Source organism: Ascaphus truei, chromosome 2 (assembly GCF_040206685.1).
Source record: "Ascaphus truei isolate aAscTru1 chromosome 2, aAscTru1.hap1, whole genome shotgun sequence".
Lineage (NCBI taxonomy): Eukaryota > Metazoa > Chordata > Amphibia > Anura > Ascaphidae > Ascaphus > Ascaphus truei.
Genome location: NC_134484.1, coordinates 138369836 through 138386751, shown reverse-complemented (window position 1 = coordinate 138386751; position 16916 = coordinate 138369836). Strand labels below are relative to the sequence as shown.

Genomic DNA, 16916 nt, shown 5'->3' with positions numbered 1-16916 from the left:
TGACTGGGTGGGTGACTGACTGACTGACTGGGTGGGTGACTGACTGACTGACCTTAGGTGACTGACTGGGTGGGTGGGAAGGTGACTGACTGACTGACTGACTGGGTGGGTAGGTGACTGACTGTCTGGGTAGGTGACTGACTGACTGACTGGGTAGGTGACTGACTGACTGACTGGGTAGGTGACTGACTGACTGACTGGGTGGGTGACTAACTGACTGACTGGGTGACTGACTGACTGACTGGGTGGGTGGGTGGGTAGGTGACTACGTGGGTGGGAAGGTGACTGACTGACTGGGTGAGTAGGTGACTGACTGACTGGGTGGGTAGGTGACTGACTGGGTGGGTAGGTGACTGACTGGGTGGGTGGGAAGGTGACTGACTGACTGGGTGGGTAGGTGACTGACTGACTGTGTAGGTGACTGACTGACTGGGTGGGTAGGTGACTGACTGACTAGGTGACTGACTGACTAGGTGACTGACTGGGTGGGTAGGTGACTGACTGACTAGGTGACTGACTGGGTGGGTAGGTGACTGACTGGGTAGCCACACACACACACACACACACACACACACACTGAGTGGTGCTTTAAATGTTGGTGGGCTGATGACATCACTCACCCCGTATCTCCGGAGCAGATGATGCCTCTCCTCGGGGTTCCCGAGCCGGTGTCAGCTCCGGAGGAACACAGGCCCCTCACCCTCCCTCACGGAGCAGTGTCGGCCATCTTGCTCCCGGCTCTTGGTCGCGTTTGTGGAGGGGGACGGGGGAAGCTACCCACCCCGTGCAACCACTGGAGCGGGCCAAACGGGAGGGGGGCAGCACAGGGGAGGAAGCAGCTCACGGGAGGGGGCAGCACACGGGAGGGAGCAGCACATGGGAGGGGGCAGCACATGGGAGGGGGCAGCACACGGGAGGAAGCAGCACACGGGAGGAAGCAGCACAAGGGACGCCGTGACAGCCCGAGAAGGGGGGGACACCCCCCACTGCGATCTGCTGCCCCGTGCGGGATGCCGTGACAGCCCGAGAAGGGGGACACACCCCCACTGCGATCTAGCCAAGTTAAGCGGGAACAGGGAGAGAAGGGGGAAGAAGGGGGAACAGGGATAGAAGGGGGAACAGGGATAGAAGGGGGAACAGGGAGAGAAGGGGGAACAGGGAGAGAAGGGGGAACAGGGAGAGAAGGGGGAACACCTGCCTCGCGCAGGGAGTAAGGGGGCTTGCAGGGAAGGGGAGTAAGGGGGCTTGCAGGGAAGCAGCAGTGGGTCCGCAAGACAGAGGATTGGAGAGTACTTACTTACTCTCCAAGTGCTCCAGCCGGAAAGAATGGCTGCTCGTTGGGGGCTGGCTCATATAGAGCCTGGCCGCGCGCCCACAAAGCCTGGGAGCGCGCGCCAATCAGCAGTCAGGTAGGGGAGTTTTTTTTTTTCAGCTCGAGCAGGGGAAAATTTCAGCGCGAACGGGGGAAATTTAAAAATAAAACACGTGTGCTGCTTGGGCCAATGTTTACTCGCCTGGGGGTTAAATCCACCCGCCCCGGGCGTGTAAATGTATACAATTGTCGAACACTGTATATATATATATATATATATATATATATATGCAAATACAACTGTATCTATATATATATATATATATATATATATATATATATATATATATATATATATATAGCAAAATGGAAATATTACTGTATGTTCATTTGCATGTCTTAGACAGGTCTGCAACCCTGTCTTTCACCATTATCGCACAGCACACAGCACTTCCACTGCAGCAAGGGATTCTGGGAAATGCTGCAGTGGAAGTGCTGTGTGCTGTGCGATAAGGGTGAAAGATATGGTTGCAGACCTGTCTAAGACATGCAAATGGACATACAGTAATATTTCCATTTTGCTATAGGCTTTACTGTGGAGGGTTATTGTCACTTTTTTTACCCATATATATATATGTAAAATTATGTATAAATATATGTATGTATGTATGTATGTGTATATATATATATATATATATATATATATATATATATATATATATATATATATATAAAAGATTCAGTGGCACTTCAGCAGATAAAATCAAAACACTTTATTTAGTCCATCACGATAATAGAAAAGATGAAAGAAAGAAAAAAAGCAGACATTTCGTGCTCATATAGCCCTTTATCAAGCTCTATGAGCCCAGAACATCACTCTTTTTTATCTTTTGTATTTCTGTGATGGATTAAGTAAAGTGCTTTTTTATTTTATCTGCTGCAGTGCTACAGAATCCTGTTTCTACATATACTGTATTTCATTCCAGTGTTGTGAAGTGGACTGCGACACCCCATTGAGCACGCACAATGCACATATAAGATACATTTGTACCAGTTCCTGAGTGCCTTGATCCATATCTCTTTTACACACACACACACGCACACGCACATATATATACAAATATATATGCGGTCCTTGATCATCCGACAGAATCCGTTTCACCAAACCGGGTCGGATAGTGAAGTCAGATTGAGAATCCAATGTTAATCCGTGACTGTGAGCGTTTGATAATCCGTTCCGATGTCAGATAAAGCGTTCCACAGAATGCATTATGACGCTTCGGATAATCCGTTAACCGGAAAATTAAACGACGGATACCGAGGAACACCTGTGTGTGTGTGTGTATATACTCTCTTAAATGTCCAAAATTTTATATTTTGGGCAGTTTCCTAAGAAAATATGGGCCTAAAGTCACACCTTTGTTTTATCAATACCTAAATAACAGTACGCAACTCTACACCTCTATTCCTAATGTCATTATTCCGTTTACCTCTTCCTTTCTCCCTGGAAAGTATTCTCCTGTAAAGCACCCTACCTCTGGCACCAGTTAACAGCCTCTACTGGCCTAGCATCCCATTCCCAGCCTCTACTGGCCTAGCATCCCATTTCCAGCCTTTACTGGCCTAGCATCCCATTCTCAGCCTAGCATTCCATTCCCAGCCTCTACTGGCCTAGCATCCCATTCCCAGCCTCTACTGGCCTAGCATCCCATTCCCAGCCTTTACTGGCCTAGCATTCCCATTCCCAGCCTCTACTAGCCTAGCATTCCCATTCCCAGCCTCTACTGGCCTAGCATCCAGATTCCCAGTCTCTACTGGCTTAGCATACCCCCTCCCAGCCTCTACTGGCTTAGTGTCCACATTCCCAGCTTCTACTAGCCTAGCAGCCTCTACTGCCCTAGCATCTCCATTCACAGCCTCTACTGGCCTAGTATCCCCATTCCCAGCTTCTACTGGCCTAGCATCTCCATTCACAGCCTCTACTGGCCTAGTATCCCCATTCCCAGCCTCTACTAGCCTAGCAGCCTCTACTGCCCTAGCATCTCCATTCACAGCCTCTACTGGCCTAGAATCCCCATTCCCAGCCTCTACTAGCCTAGCAGCCTCTACTGCCCTAGCACCTCTATTCACAGCCTCTACTGGCCTAGTATCCCCATTCACAGCATCTACTGGCCTAGTATCCCCATTCCCAACCTCTACTAGCCTAGCATCCCCATCCCCAGCCTCTACTAGCCTAGCATCCCCATCCCCAGCCTCTACTGGCCTATCATCCCCATTCCCAGCCTCTACTGGCCTATCATCCCCATTCCCAGCCTCTACTGACCTAGAATCCCCATTCCCAGCCCCTACTGGCCTAGCATCCCCATTCCCAGCCTCTACTGCCCTAGCATCTCCATTCACAGCCTCTACTGGCCTAGCATCTCCATTCTCAGCCTCGCATGCCCATTCCCAGCCTCTACTAGCCTAGCATCCCCATTCCCAGCTTCTACTGGCCTATCATCCCCATCCCCAGCCTCTACTGACCTAGAATCCCCATTCCCAGCCTCTACTGCCCTAGCATCCCCATTCCCAGCCTCTACTGGCCTAGCATCCCCATTCCCAGCCTCTACTAGCCTAGCATCCCCATCCCCAGCCTCTACTGGCCTAGCATCCCCATTCCCAGCGTCTACTGGCCTAGCATCCCCATTCCCAGCCTCTACTGGCCTATCATCCCCATTCCCAGCCTCTACTGGCCTAGCATCCCCATTCCCAGCCTCTACTGGCCTATCATCCCCATTCCCAGCCTCTACTGACCTAGAATCCCCATTCCCAGCCTCTACTGGCCTAGCATCCCCATTCCCAGCCTCTACTGGCCTATCATCCCCATTCCCAGCCTCTACTGACCTATCATCCCCATTCCCAGCCTCTACTGGCCTAGCATCCAGATTCCCAGCCTCTACTGGCTTAGCATCCCCATTCCCAGCCTCTACTGGCTTAGTGTCCACATTCCCAGCCTCTACTGCCCTAGCATCCCCATTCCCAGCCTCTACTGGCCTATCATCCCCATTCCCAGCCTCTACTGGCCTAGCATCCCCATTCCCAGCCTCTACTGGCCTATCATCCCCATTCCCAGCCTCTACTGACCTAGAATCCCCATTCCCAGCCTCTACTGGCCTAGCATCCCCAATCCCAGCCTCTACTGGCCTATCATCCCCATTCCCAGCCTCTACTGACCTATCATCCCCATTCCCAGCCTCTACTGGCCTAGCATCCAGATTCCCAGCCTCTACTGGCTTAGCATCCCCATTCCCTGCCTCTACTGGCCTATCATCCCCATTCCCAGCCTCTACTGACCTAGAATCCCCATTCCCAGCCTCTACTGACCTAGCATCCCCAATCCCAGCCTCTACTGGCCTATCATCCCCATTCCCAGCCTCTACTGACCTATCATCCCCATTCCCAGCCTCTACTGACCTATCATCCCCATTCCCAGCCTCTACTGGCCTAGCATCCAGATTCTCAGCCTGTACTGGCTTAGCATCCCCATTCCCAGCCTCTACTGGCTTAGTGTCCACATTCCTAGCCTCTACTGCCCTAGCATCTCCATTCACAGCCTCTACTGCCCTAGCATCTCCATTCACAGCCTCTACTGCCCTAGCATCTCCATTCACAGCCTCTACTGGCTTAGCATCCCCATTCCCAGCCTCTACTGGCTTAGTGTCCACATTCCCAGCCTCTACTGCCCTAGCATCTCCATTCACAGCCTCTACTGCCCTAGCATCTCCATTCACAGCCTCTACTGCCCTAGCATCTCCATTCACAGCCTCTACTGGCTTAATGTCCACATTCCCAGCCTCTACTGCCCTAGCATCTCCATTCACAGCCTCTACTGCCCTAGCATCTCCATTCACAGCCTCTACTGGCCTAGCATCCCCATTCCCAGCCTCTACTGGCCTAGCATCCACATTCCCAGCCTCTACTGGCCTAGCATCCACATTCCCAGCCTCTACTGGCCTAGCATCCACATTCCCAGCCTCTACTGGCCTAGCATCCACATTCCCAGCCCCTACTGGCCTGGCATCCCATTCCCTTTCTCAATGAAACACAAACCTCCTTAAGTATTGAAAGGGTTCATTAAAAGCAATTAACAGCATCTCTTTCCTTTTTGTTCTGCAGAATCCCAATGCTCACCCCAGGCCCACTTCCCAGGATTTAGCTGGGTTCTGGGATATGCTACAGCTGTCTATAGAAAACATTAGTATGAAATTTGATGAACTTCATCAGCTAAAGGCCAATAATTGGAAACAGATGGACCCTATTGATAAAAAGGTAGGTACAGCTAGAGGTTTCTTAAGCCAAATGCATTGGGGTGATACTAGTTGGGCAATATACCAGTAATAGTGCACGTACGCTCTGAGACTTTGGTGAATACCATTTAGCTCAGCAACTTACTTCCAGTAGCTTATAAAAATTGGTTGCATCCTCTTTCTTTTCCTAGTTTCCATTATGATTTATATAAATACAATGTATTTTGGTAATTAAATGATGTGCCTTTAGCCTGGTCAGTGCTGGCAGGGCTTGACATGGATTGCAGACCAAAACATTGCTGGCCCCGTCAGTACTAAACAGGTTGAGTGCTTTTGGTGGTCAGTATGTTTAGAGCAGGGGTGGCCAGCTCCAGTCCTCAAGGTCAACCAACAGGTCAGGTTTTCAGGATATCCCCGCTTTAGCACGTGGCTCAATCAGCCTGTGCTGTAGCAGGGATATCCTGAAAACCTGCCCTGTTGGTGGCCCTTGAAGATCGTAGTTGGCCAGTCCAGGTTTAGGGGAATCTACTTTTTTATTTTTGGGGGGAATATTTTTTTTTTTTAAATGAAAATAAATCAAATGCGAGATATTACGGTATAAAGCGCAATTATCAATTTACTTGCACATTCCAGGAGGTGCTACCAAGAAAAATAAGGAAGCACAGAAAACACCACTGAACCTGGTAATGACCTCAAAAAAACAGGAACAAAAAACTGCAAAAGGAACCTCTGCCATCCTTCAAAACTAGGAAAAACACTCACTATAATTATAATGTGTCATTATTTATATCTCATTTTATTTTTTTTTCTGTTCATTTTTATTTTTGGGGTGAGAGGTGTTTTTTCTCAGGTGATATTTTAATAATTGTAATATTTTTTCACGCCAATATCGGCTACATGTGGCACTTCTCTTCAGACACAGGTCTGGGTTGGAAGACCTATCCCCTTTGGGTCTACTATTTTCTGCTGCTAACTGTTGTTCTTATGAAAATGTTATTTGCTGCCTCTTTTATACCACCTTCTATAAATAAATATATATATATATATATATATATATATAATATATATATATATACGCAGTATATATATGTATACAGTATATATATATATATATATATATATATATATGAATGTTTGTGTGTACCCGGTACTGTGCACTTGATGCTAAATAAATATATATATATATATATATATATATATATATATACACAAAATCTAAAACAGATAGTCGATACCGTAGCTAGAGAAATGCTTTTATTTGTGCACAGTACCGGGTATATTTTAATTCCTGTAACTAATGCCTCAAAATATCTGTTTTAAAGATTGAGATGGGGCGTTTGCGCTCCCTTTCTGAAAATGAACGTGCTGCAATGTATGTTGATATTAAGCACTTCTATTAACTTGTATCTCACTGAAATCTCCTAATTCCAAGCCCCAATGTAGATCTAAAGATAGTGTCTGACAGATCATTCTTTAAGGGTCACTGCCCTGCTATTGTCAGCCCCATCCCCTGCCATAGTATTTGCCTTACAATTTTGAGACCCTTTCTCAAGTTCTAGGTATTGTATGTCTTTATTTATATAGCGCCAAAAGTGTACTTAGTGCTTAACAAAGAATACAGTACAGGGAATTATAATAATACAATAAATGCAGCAAAATCAGACAATAGGAAAGGAAATCCCTGCCCTGAAGAGCTTACAATCTAAGAGGTTTGATGGGGAACTTACAGAGACAGCAGGTGAGGGAATAAGTGCTGTAGATGGCAGTGCTTGGTCACAATGGGTGGTAGGAGTGACTGAGTGTGGACGGTAACCATGAATGCAGGCTATTTGGATGCTTGATTTGTGGGGCAAGTTTTAAGGTTAGTATTAAAATGAGGGTTAACACACTTTACAGGGGAAGAGATGGCAGGGAGGGAGGGTGAAATCAGGTGTGTATGTCTGGCTTCAGGCTTAGGGGAGATCCCCAGCAGCAGGAAGGAGTAGATAGAGGGTGTGAATAGAGGATTTGTGTGGGTGTTTTTTATTGAGGGGTAAAGAAGTTGTTGGGAGAGTGGTGTATAAATAATGGTGTTGTGGGGAGTGGGGAAGTTGGAGAGAACAGAGACGTTCACAAAGGAGCGAGGAAACAGTCAACAGCAAAAGCAGTATGGAGGGCATAGTGAGATGCAGGAGGAGAGACTTCCCAGGTACTGGGAGATAGAAAGAGTACAAATAATCACAGCTTTTGGGAAGTTAATTTCTCACAGTTGCAAAGTTGTGCAGAGTCCAGATCTTCCTCAAATCTTCACCTCCAAATTCAACTCCAAAATTAACTCTGCCAGACACTTTAGATGTTACACTTTAAGATGTTACACACAGCCAAACTCTCTATAGTCAGTGTTTTTGTGTTTTTTTTTAACTATCTTAGTAAGTACCTGACCATCAAAGAAAGTCTAATATGGCCACTCCAGCAACTAGAACTCAACACCAGTGTAACGCACATGCATATATACTAGTAATCATACACACCCCAGTCACTAGGTCAGTAGACTTCTTCATTATGCCAGAAAAGAATGCAAATAAAAGCAGAATTCTTTGAGCTGCAACATGAGGATATGAATCCCAGTACAATGCAGGGAAAGACTTGTTCAATGGTTTCATCAATAAACATTTTTATTTTATTTTGTATTTAAATAAAATGGGGGTGGGGGAGGGGGTTGTAGCCCTTCACAGCTATATAGATCTGCAGTCCATTGCAGGTTCTTCTGGCATCAAAAGGTTTTAAGCAATATATACGGTTAGGCTTCCTGCAGAGCTGTGTCCTCTTTCAGAGGATAATGCGTTGGGGCAGTTGTGGTGCTGGACAAAAGCAGAATTTGTTTCATGCCACAAGTATTTAAGGGGCCCCTCAATCAACAGGGTATTTATATTTTCAGTTGTACATTTCAACTTGGTGTCTTAATCTAAAAAAAAAAATTTAAAAAGGGGAGGAAAAGAAGTAATTTCCTAAAATATCATGTATTTTGCAGAAATTATTTCAGAAGGACGGTTAAATATAAGGGCTCTCAGTCTTGCACTCCCTCAAGTTGTATAGCAATACTCATTATCAGTATGCACTGCAGCATGTTCTTGGGTGTATACATGAACTGAAAATATGGGCAGTTGCATTAAGAAAAAGTGACTGCAGCTGTACTGGAGAACTGTAGGAATGGTGTATAGATTGTGGTACATTTTAAAGAACCAACAACAAAGTTCCCTCTAGATAATAGTATTTGCAGAACTGTCAAATCTCACAGCAATCTTCAGGGTCCACGTACGAAGATCATATTTGCACTTTCATATTTGCATATTTGAGAATTCTCCAAGTCAATGTTGGGCCAAAAAAGCCACTTACGACACTTTGTGCAAATGCTCCTTCATGAATACTTCATCTGTTCTTGACCCTTGTACCCTCAACTCTTGCACTTCCCGTTTACTAGCCCAACCCAAATAAATACAGACACCTTGGTTGGGTACAAATGGCCAACGCTTTTTATTAACATAAACACTTGGACCTGGTCAGAAAGAAGCCCCATTCATTGAAGCTGCGTATGCTCATTGGCGCTACATGACCCAGTGAGCCCTCATGGTAACATAACACGTGGGGTCCGTCTTTGGAGTACACCCTTAGGCCATGATCCTAGAGCACATCTTTTGGAACTCACCCATTTCTCAACATTAACCACCTGGGCATAACTGACCGGTCCTCACCCCTCCAGCTGTGACAAACGTAATAACACCACCAACCCCTTTACCAGACCCTCTTTATAGCTTTTCTTTTTTTGCAAAAATATAACATGTCAAAATACAATCATAACAACAAACATAAAACATAACATTTCCCAATAAACCTGAAAGCCCAAAATGGGGTGGCTGGGTGAGAATATTTTGGGGATGAGGATGAGAGTGGTCACAGAGCAACAGGGCTTAAATATCTTAGCCCTCCCCCATGCTACCTCCCCCCCTCCACCCCCCCAAACATCACTGCATGGCCACTCAGGCCAAGGGTCATGCTCCCTTCCCCTAATTTGGTCAGACTTCCTTTGCTGACCAACACACGATAAACATTTCCACAAAGATTTGTTAGAAAAATGCTGGGGAATATCTTCATTATTTATTAACTTCCAGAGACAAAGTAAAAAATACTCTCCCTCATAAATAGAGAGTTTGCTAGTATGTGTATACGCATGATATAGAGACCTGTGAGCTTTCCGCTGTTCTGTACACATGGTGGCGGCTGTGTATCAAACTCACCCAGATGCAGAACTGGACCAAAAAAGGCACCATATTTATCAAGGTAGAAAAATGCCTGGGACCTTTTCCCCTGATAAATCTTATGCTATTTTTGCTCTTGTTTTGCCCCAGATTTTCAGAAGAGAGACTTTCCTACATAATCCCTACGTGGTCTAAGTATTTAAAAAAGGAGCAATCCAAGCCATATTCTACATGTGTATATTTTTTTTCTTTAAATAAATCAGTTCTATAGTATTAAATAACACTTACTACCTTTTTTTCAACTCTTAATACCATTTTTAATTAGTTTTAATCTACTGATAATCCTTTGATTTCTATAGCAAGTTTTAGCACATGTCCCCAGCAGTGCAATATATTTGTAACACTTTCCTGTTTGCGATAATTTGTTGCCAAATTTGAGCTGCAAACTGTAACAATTGTAAATGTTACCTTAATAATATAAGGATATATTGTAGCTGCTGAGTTAATTGCCCCAGGATTGCACAACTTTTGCCTTGATACAAATGCCCCATGGAGTGAGGATTTTGGTCCTCACCTTAATTAACCGAAACGCTGTGATTCTGACAGAATACATAGATTGTGTGTTTCAATGGTTCAGATGTTATTTGAAAGTATTTTAAAATTGCAAGTACCTTCTGAACTTATTTTTAATTCTGTAAAACGTTTTCCCTGCTCAGTATGCTGAGTACGTAACCACTGTGTGCTCAGATGCAAAAACAGTGTACTCTCACACAACGATTGTGTAACCAAATACACAGAGGGAACTACGGATCAAGGCAAAAGTGATACCATTCCTTTGCTAAAATATTGCTGAAAGTATCCAAGGAAAAAGTCCAATGGCTTTTTATGTAGGGCCTTTTTGTCTTTGATTCATACAGCACATATTTTTTCCCTCAGAATTGCACCACTTTTGCCTTGATACATCTTCCATTAGGAGTATGAAACAAGGCAAAGACCTTTATTTATTTTTCCTTTTTGAATGCCAAATGATCCATGCTAATATTTTGGGACGGCGTTGTTCACATATGATTAAAAGGGCAGTAAAAAGATCTACAGTAATTCTTTCTGTCACTTGAATGAGTTTTCCACGATTGGTCACTTTGGTGCTAATTAAATTAACCCCTTAATTACCTGTTTATGTTTAAAGGTGTAGCTCTGCTTACTATAGAAAAGTAGGAGGTCTTACATACAAATTACCTCTACAAGTTTTTTAATGTCCTGGGAGATTTGGGTGCTGTGAACCTCCCTGATATCTCATATACCGGCCAGTATGATTATGGAACAAACAGGAATAAATGTGTATAGACTTGAGATTTTCCAACCCATCCGAAAAGCCCTGAGCTAGTCAAATTTTGTTTATTACCAATACATATCCCATTCATAGGATAATAAATAAAATGCTCAGCTTAAGGTTGATTGGATATTTCTAAAAGACACCCTCTGTCTTGATAATTACTTTAAAAAAATATGCTTCCATGTTTTTTCCCCAATAAAAATAAGTCAGTCAATGCCCAATCTTTAACCCATTAATATATCACTGCCAAGGGTTCATTGTTATGCTAAGTGGACATGCACTTGTGGACTGAAAAGGCTCAAGACCGTATTTACTAAATACAGTAGTAATTTGCCATTAGTCACCTTCTGATTATGCCATTAGGCACCTTGTCTTCCTATTCAAGTCAATGGTGTGTTCCAGTGCTGGAGGGTGTTTTATGGCAAAAGATTGCTTAGTAAATATGGGCCTCAGTGAGGGAGCTTTACATAGACATATCCTCTGCTCTGAAACAGTGGGGTAGATCCTCAGAGGATAAATTTGGGCTACTAACGTGACGTTCCCTAAATAGGCAATCACCCTTGTGGATATGCATTGCATTAAATGGGAAAACGTCGCGATAACACATTTTATGGATCTCTGAGGATTGGCCCCAGAGGCTCCTCCCACTGTGATCAAGTGACATCGTGTTAGCCAAATAAGAACTCGCCTAAACATGCTGTTGGTTTCCACAAAGGGGAAGTTTGATAAGAACATGATCTGGAAGCATGGCCGGCATGTACTTTTGAGGGGCTCGGTGCAGGGGCTTTTGCGTGGCCTTCCTGCCTGGTCCGGCGTGGTATCTCCACCTCAGACGACACAACGTCATGACGTTGCGGCATCACGTGACACCATGGTGCCATGCGGCATCACGTTGTCATGGTGCCATGCGGCGTCACGTTGTCATGGCAACGTGTCGCTATTTGACGTTGCGCCACCATGATGACGGGATGCTCAAAAAGATGATGCCGCCGGACAGTTATGTGACAGTTACAGAGGCCCCGCCTCTCCCGCGGCAATCAGCTTTATCATTGTGGGGAAGAGCACAGGGCCTCTGTAACCGCGGCATTCGGTGCGCAGGCACCGCCGGCACCGCCATCAAGCCGGCCTTGTGTGGAAGGAATATGGCAGATATTTTTGTGGTGCGTAAAAGTAACAATAGATTCTTCTGCATGTATCCAGTATCCCTAAAAAAAAATATATATATATATATATATATATATATATATATATATATTGTAATGTCATTATGTTGGAACATAAATGGACAATCCCACATAGTGGGCAAAATATTTAAACAACTTATGACTGTAGGAGGCCTCCTTTTAAAGATCCATTAAAGTAAAGTTTAAAGTCTTCACTTTGCTTCATGTGTAAAATGGATACATCTTTTTATTATATGCATGTTTCATGCAATTCTGATTGTATCTGGTAACTATTGTTTCCTCACTTTATATCCTTGGCTAACGATGGCAGCATCATTGCTACTTTCCTGTGTATACCTGGGAACGGTCTCTGCACAATACATTTTTTCTAAAGCTCATTAAAAAAAATCAATTCAAAGCATTTGGTGACTTTGGAGATTTTAAACATTTGACAAAAAAAACGGTAACAATATTTATCTGATTTTTTTGTTGTAATTATGTCATATAAACATGCTACTGCCATTATTAGTTCACTTGGGTCCTGGGAGGGACTTCCCATTTGATATGATAGGTTTAGGTTCCATGTACAGCATAGTTGAACTTCCAGGTCCTGAAGAAGTATAGATTCAGTGTAGGCTGTGATACCTTGTATGCAACCAACATGAGAGTAAAGTGTACATGGCTTTCAAAAGCTCACAGGTCTCTTCTTCAGTAGTGTACCGTTGAGGAACTCATGTTGTTCCCCTAAAAGGTATCACTACTTACAACATAGCTACTGTACCCATTGTTGATAGCAGAGACATTCCGTATTAGGCCTCGGGCATGCGCTGACCCAAGCTGAGGCGCGCTGCTGCTCGGCAGTGAGCCCCTGCAGCTGCAATGAGAGCGGCTTTAGCAGGGGCTCGCGCACGCTTGCGGAAGCGTGTGTCTTAACAAATGTTACGTTTCTGAGCTCGCCGGAGCGCAGGGCCGGTAACGTGAGCGGTTCGCCAATGAGGGCGAACCAGCTCCGTGACGTCACAGCCCCCCCGACACGCCCCCGGACGGCGAGCGGTCTAAGGCCAGGGAAAGCACCCGCTTTCCCTCAGCCTCCGCGCGCCTCCGCACTGCTGAAGTCTGTATGGACTCAGCCTTATATTTTAGAGATGTTGCATAGAATAAGATAAGCTAAAACATGCAATAACTAACATTTATAAGGGAGACAGTAATTGCCGAATTGTAATAGGGGCTATTTAACCCTATCTTTGTTAGAGATCATTTTATTGCAGCTCTTCCTGCTGACAGGTTAAAGATATCTGCACTAAACACATTTCTTCTATATTATTATTCGTGTCAGCTCCACTGTACAGTACCCCACAAGCTGCTTGGTGCTGTAATCCTTATAATCATATGATTGTGTGTATACTTCAGTAGTATCAACATCCTAAAAGTTGTCTGTTGTTCCCATAGTCTTAAATTGTATCACACTCTTCAGTCATATCCTTTTAAAAATGAGTATCACCCTTTGCCATAGGCATCAATGAGCATCAGCATTGAACACAAGTTACTTTTACAGGCTTAATATCCACCTACTAATTTTAAAAATAAATTGAGGATTGTTTTGGTTTAACACTGTACAGTCATGTCAGCATTTTAAAACAACCAATGAATTCTGTTCACTGCTCCAGGCTCAATATTAGATATTATTTGTATCACTGCCTGATTCATTCAATACCTTACAGCTGAACTGCAGTAATGTGACCTTGTTCTCTCTATCATATTTAGTATGAAAGTGCTGAATACAGCAGTTATAATATAGTGGGTTTCATGTGCCAAGTAGACTGTATTTCTTACTGTTCTGTCCTTTTAGTGCTAGTGGCAAATGTATTTATTTATTTATTTTTTACTTGGCAAGTTGTGCATCTGATGGTTCCAAAAAGATAAGAGAGCGGGGGACATCCAGTGTGTTATGTGAAAATAAAAAAATAAAACACCGATAGTGTAGTATGCAAAAGCTGGTGGTACAACAATTGTCTGAAATAACTTCAATGGTTATACTCACATTTAGAATTCAGACAATTCCCAGTCTATGGCAGGTCCACCTGATAACTTCATGTGCGTGGGTTAACTGAAAAGAGAACAGAAAGAAGCATAGCGTAAAGAGTACCTGTATAATCTTCATATGTAAATTAATAGCCTAGCCTCCCAAATGAACACTAAGGCTGGGGCCATGGTGCCGTCACCCGCGCGGAGGCTTGCGGAGGCTGGGAATTTACCCGCGTGAAGCGGGTGCTTTCCCTGGCCATGGTGGACGGACCGTGGGGGGCTTGCCTGGGGGCGTGCCTAGGGGCGTCACGGAGCTGCTTCGCCCTCATTGGGCGAACCGCTCATGTGACAGGCCTGTCGCGCCAAGAAATCAGTTTCAACGGATTTCTTGCGCAACGTGCCCCCCCTCCTGCTTCCGCATGGACAGTCTGTTTGCTCAGCGTGCGGACGCCTCCACTCGGTCTGCAGCACCATGGCCCCAGCGTTACACGAGGAAGAACTAAGTAAAGCATTAAAACAGTGTTTAAAAGATTTGGCTGCCAAGCAGCGATCTCACCGCTCCCGTGGCGCTGCTCTGGAGCTGTGTAGTGCGGCTGATGTTTCCTCCGGTTTCGTGGCCGCCTGGGAACTCTGGCACGAGTCCAAGAGAGGTATTGTGTCCCTGAGAGGCATCCGTACCAAAGAAGGAACATCAGCTGGAGGTCCCGGCGTTCCCGGGCGTCCGCGAAACCGGAGGAGACATCCAGAAATGTGTCCATCATGTCCATGCGTTGCAGACTTCTTTGACAGTGAATGGGTTAATAAATACTCTAAATAATAATGTTCTTATTATTTGTCTTTTTGCACTGGTAAATACAAGGTCCTAAATTAATACAGTCTACTTAAGAGATCTTCGCAAACGAAATATTACTTATGTATTAGTATTCAATAGTTTTTATTCTAGAGGGCACAGATGAGAAATGAGGCCTAATAGTTACTTTATTACAATATTACTTTCTCTGCCTACAAAGCAGTGAGCCACTGCTCCCCAGCATACACCACAAATAAGCTTTTTAACACTACATAATACACAGGCCCCTATTTCATTTGCTGCGAATGTCTTCCTGTGTTGGAGAAGATTTTAGTCCCATTATTTTGATGGAACTAATTTCTTCTGCCGCATGGGGAAGGCATCTGCACGGCATAGTGAATAAGGGACAAATGGGCTTATTCTTTAGTCGTCGAAGCAGCCGATTGGACCATTTCCAGACAAAGTTGTTCATCAGGAAGAGGGAGTGGCTCAGTGAGTAACGACACTGACTGGCACTGAGAGTTTGAAGCAACGAAGCCTGGTTCAATTCCTGGTGTCGGCTCCTTGTGACCTTGGGCAAGTCACTTTATCTCCTTGTGCCTCAGGCACCAAAAACAGATTGTAAGCTCCGGGACCTGTGCCTGCAAAATGCCTCTGTAAAGCGCTATGTAAAACTAGCAGCGCTATACAAGAACATGCTATTATTATTATCAACTGCAATGGGGAATTTTGGCCTCATTGGCGCATATAGAATAGGCCTCATAGGCTTCATTATGTATAGAACCACACAACCCTGAACAGGGTTTATTATTTGTTATTCTGCAAAGTGCAATAGCACTAATCCAGCGCTATCACATGCAAAGCCCTACTGAAGTCAATAGGCCCCTCCATGCAGCGCTAGCACGGCTTTTCGAATAAGGGTGTAAATGTTTTATGTTAAAGAGGATGTAGGAGGCATATTGTAGAGTTTAACGTATTTTATTTGTTTAGGTAAGGTCTCTATTTCCTATAGCTGCCACTTCAGAATATATAAACCACATATGCAATGACTTGTGTTGTGCCAAAAATAAATACAATGGGGGTTATGCACAAAGCAGTGATAAGTGTTTTTAAGTGAGATAAATGCTTTATGGCGCAATTTATGGCGCAATTTTTTTAGCAATGACTGTGTTTTGATGATAAAAAAGCCTTTTAAGCGGGATACTGCAGTGTTATCACTGCTTTGTGACTCGCGCTGCACGCAATATTGAGAAATAAAGGCATTTATCTCACTTAAAAATACTTATCACTGCTTTGTGCATAACCTCCATTGAGTTCTATCCTTCATATTACAATACTGTTACCCATCTCTAGCCATCTTTGTACTATAATACCTATTCTTGTCTCTCTAGCCATGCATAGGATCCCACCTGGAAATTAACATGCTTCGACTATACAGCAGAACTTTGCACTTGTCTGAACCTCTTTATTATAGAGGAAACGCAGATCTACAAGACACATTTAGTTTCCACACTTTTTAAGCTGTTTAGGCAAATGGCTGCTAAATGACGGGAAAATATGGGGACATGTGGTTCATACATGAGTGTTCTTTGTCTACAGCTCATTTACCCTGTAATTATTGTGATCTTTTCAAAGTATTCCCTGTCATAACATGTTGATAAATGGGAAAGTACTGGAGTTGTATAAAACTGGCAGCTGTTTGACATGTTTCTGGGTTAATAAAACAACTGTGCAGCTTCCACAAAATTGTGATATCTTCAGAAAAAAATGGA

General features: G+C 44.2%; 1 protein-coding gene across 4 annotated transcripts in view; it reads left to right on the top strand.

Moving 5' to 3' along the window:
- The window catches only part of DLGAP1 (DLG associated protein 1), a 781984-nt gene that overhangs the window by 762808 nt on the left and 2260 nt on the right, over positions 1-16916 (top strand). For 2 of the 4 annotated variants that reach the window (XM_075585285.1, XM_075585286.1), the window contains exon 11: positions 5468-5620. In XM_075585285.1, the coding sequence (XP_075441400.1) occupies positions 5468-5620 (153 nt within the window). Of the gene's footprint in view, positions 1-5467; positions 5621-6231; positions 6608-16916 lie in introns of those variants that run through there. The other 2 variants (XM_075585289.1, XM_075585288.1) reach the window with 2 other exon arrangements.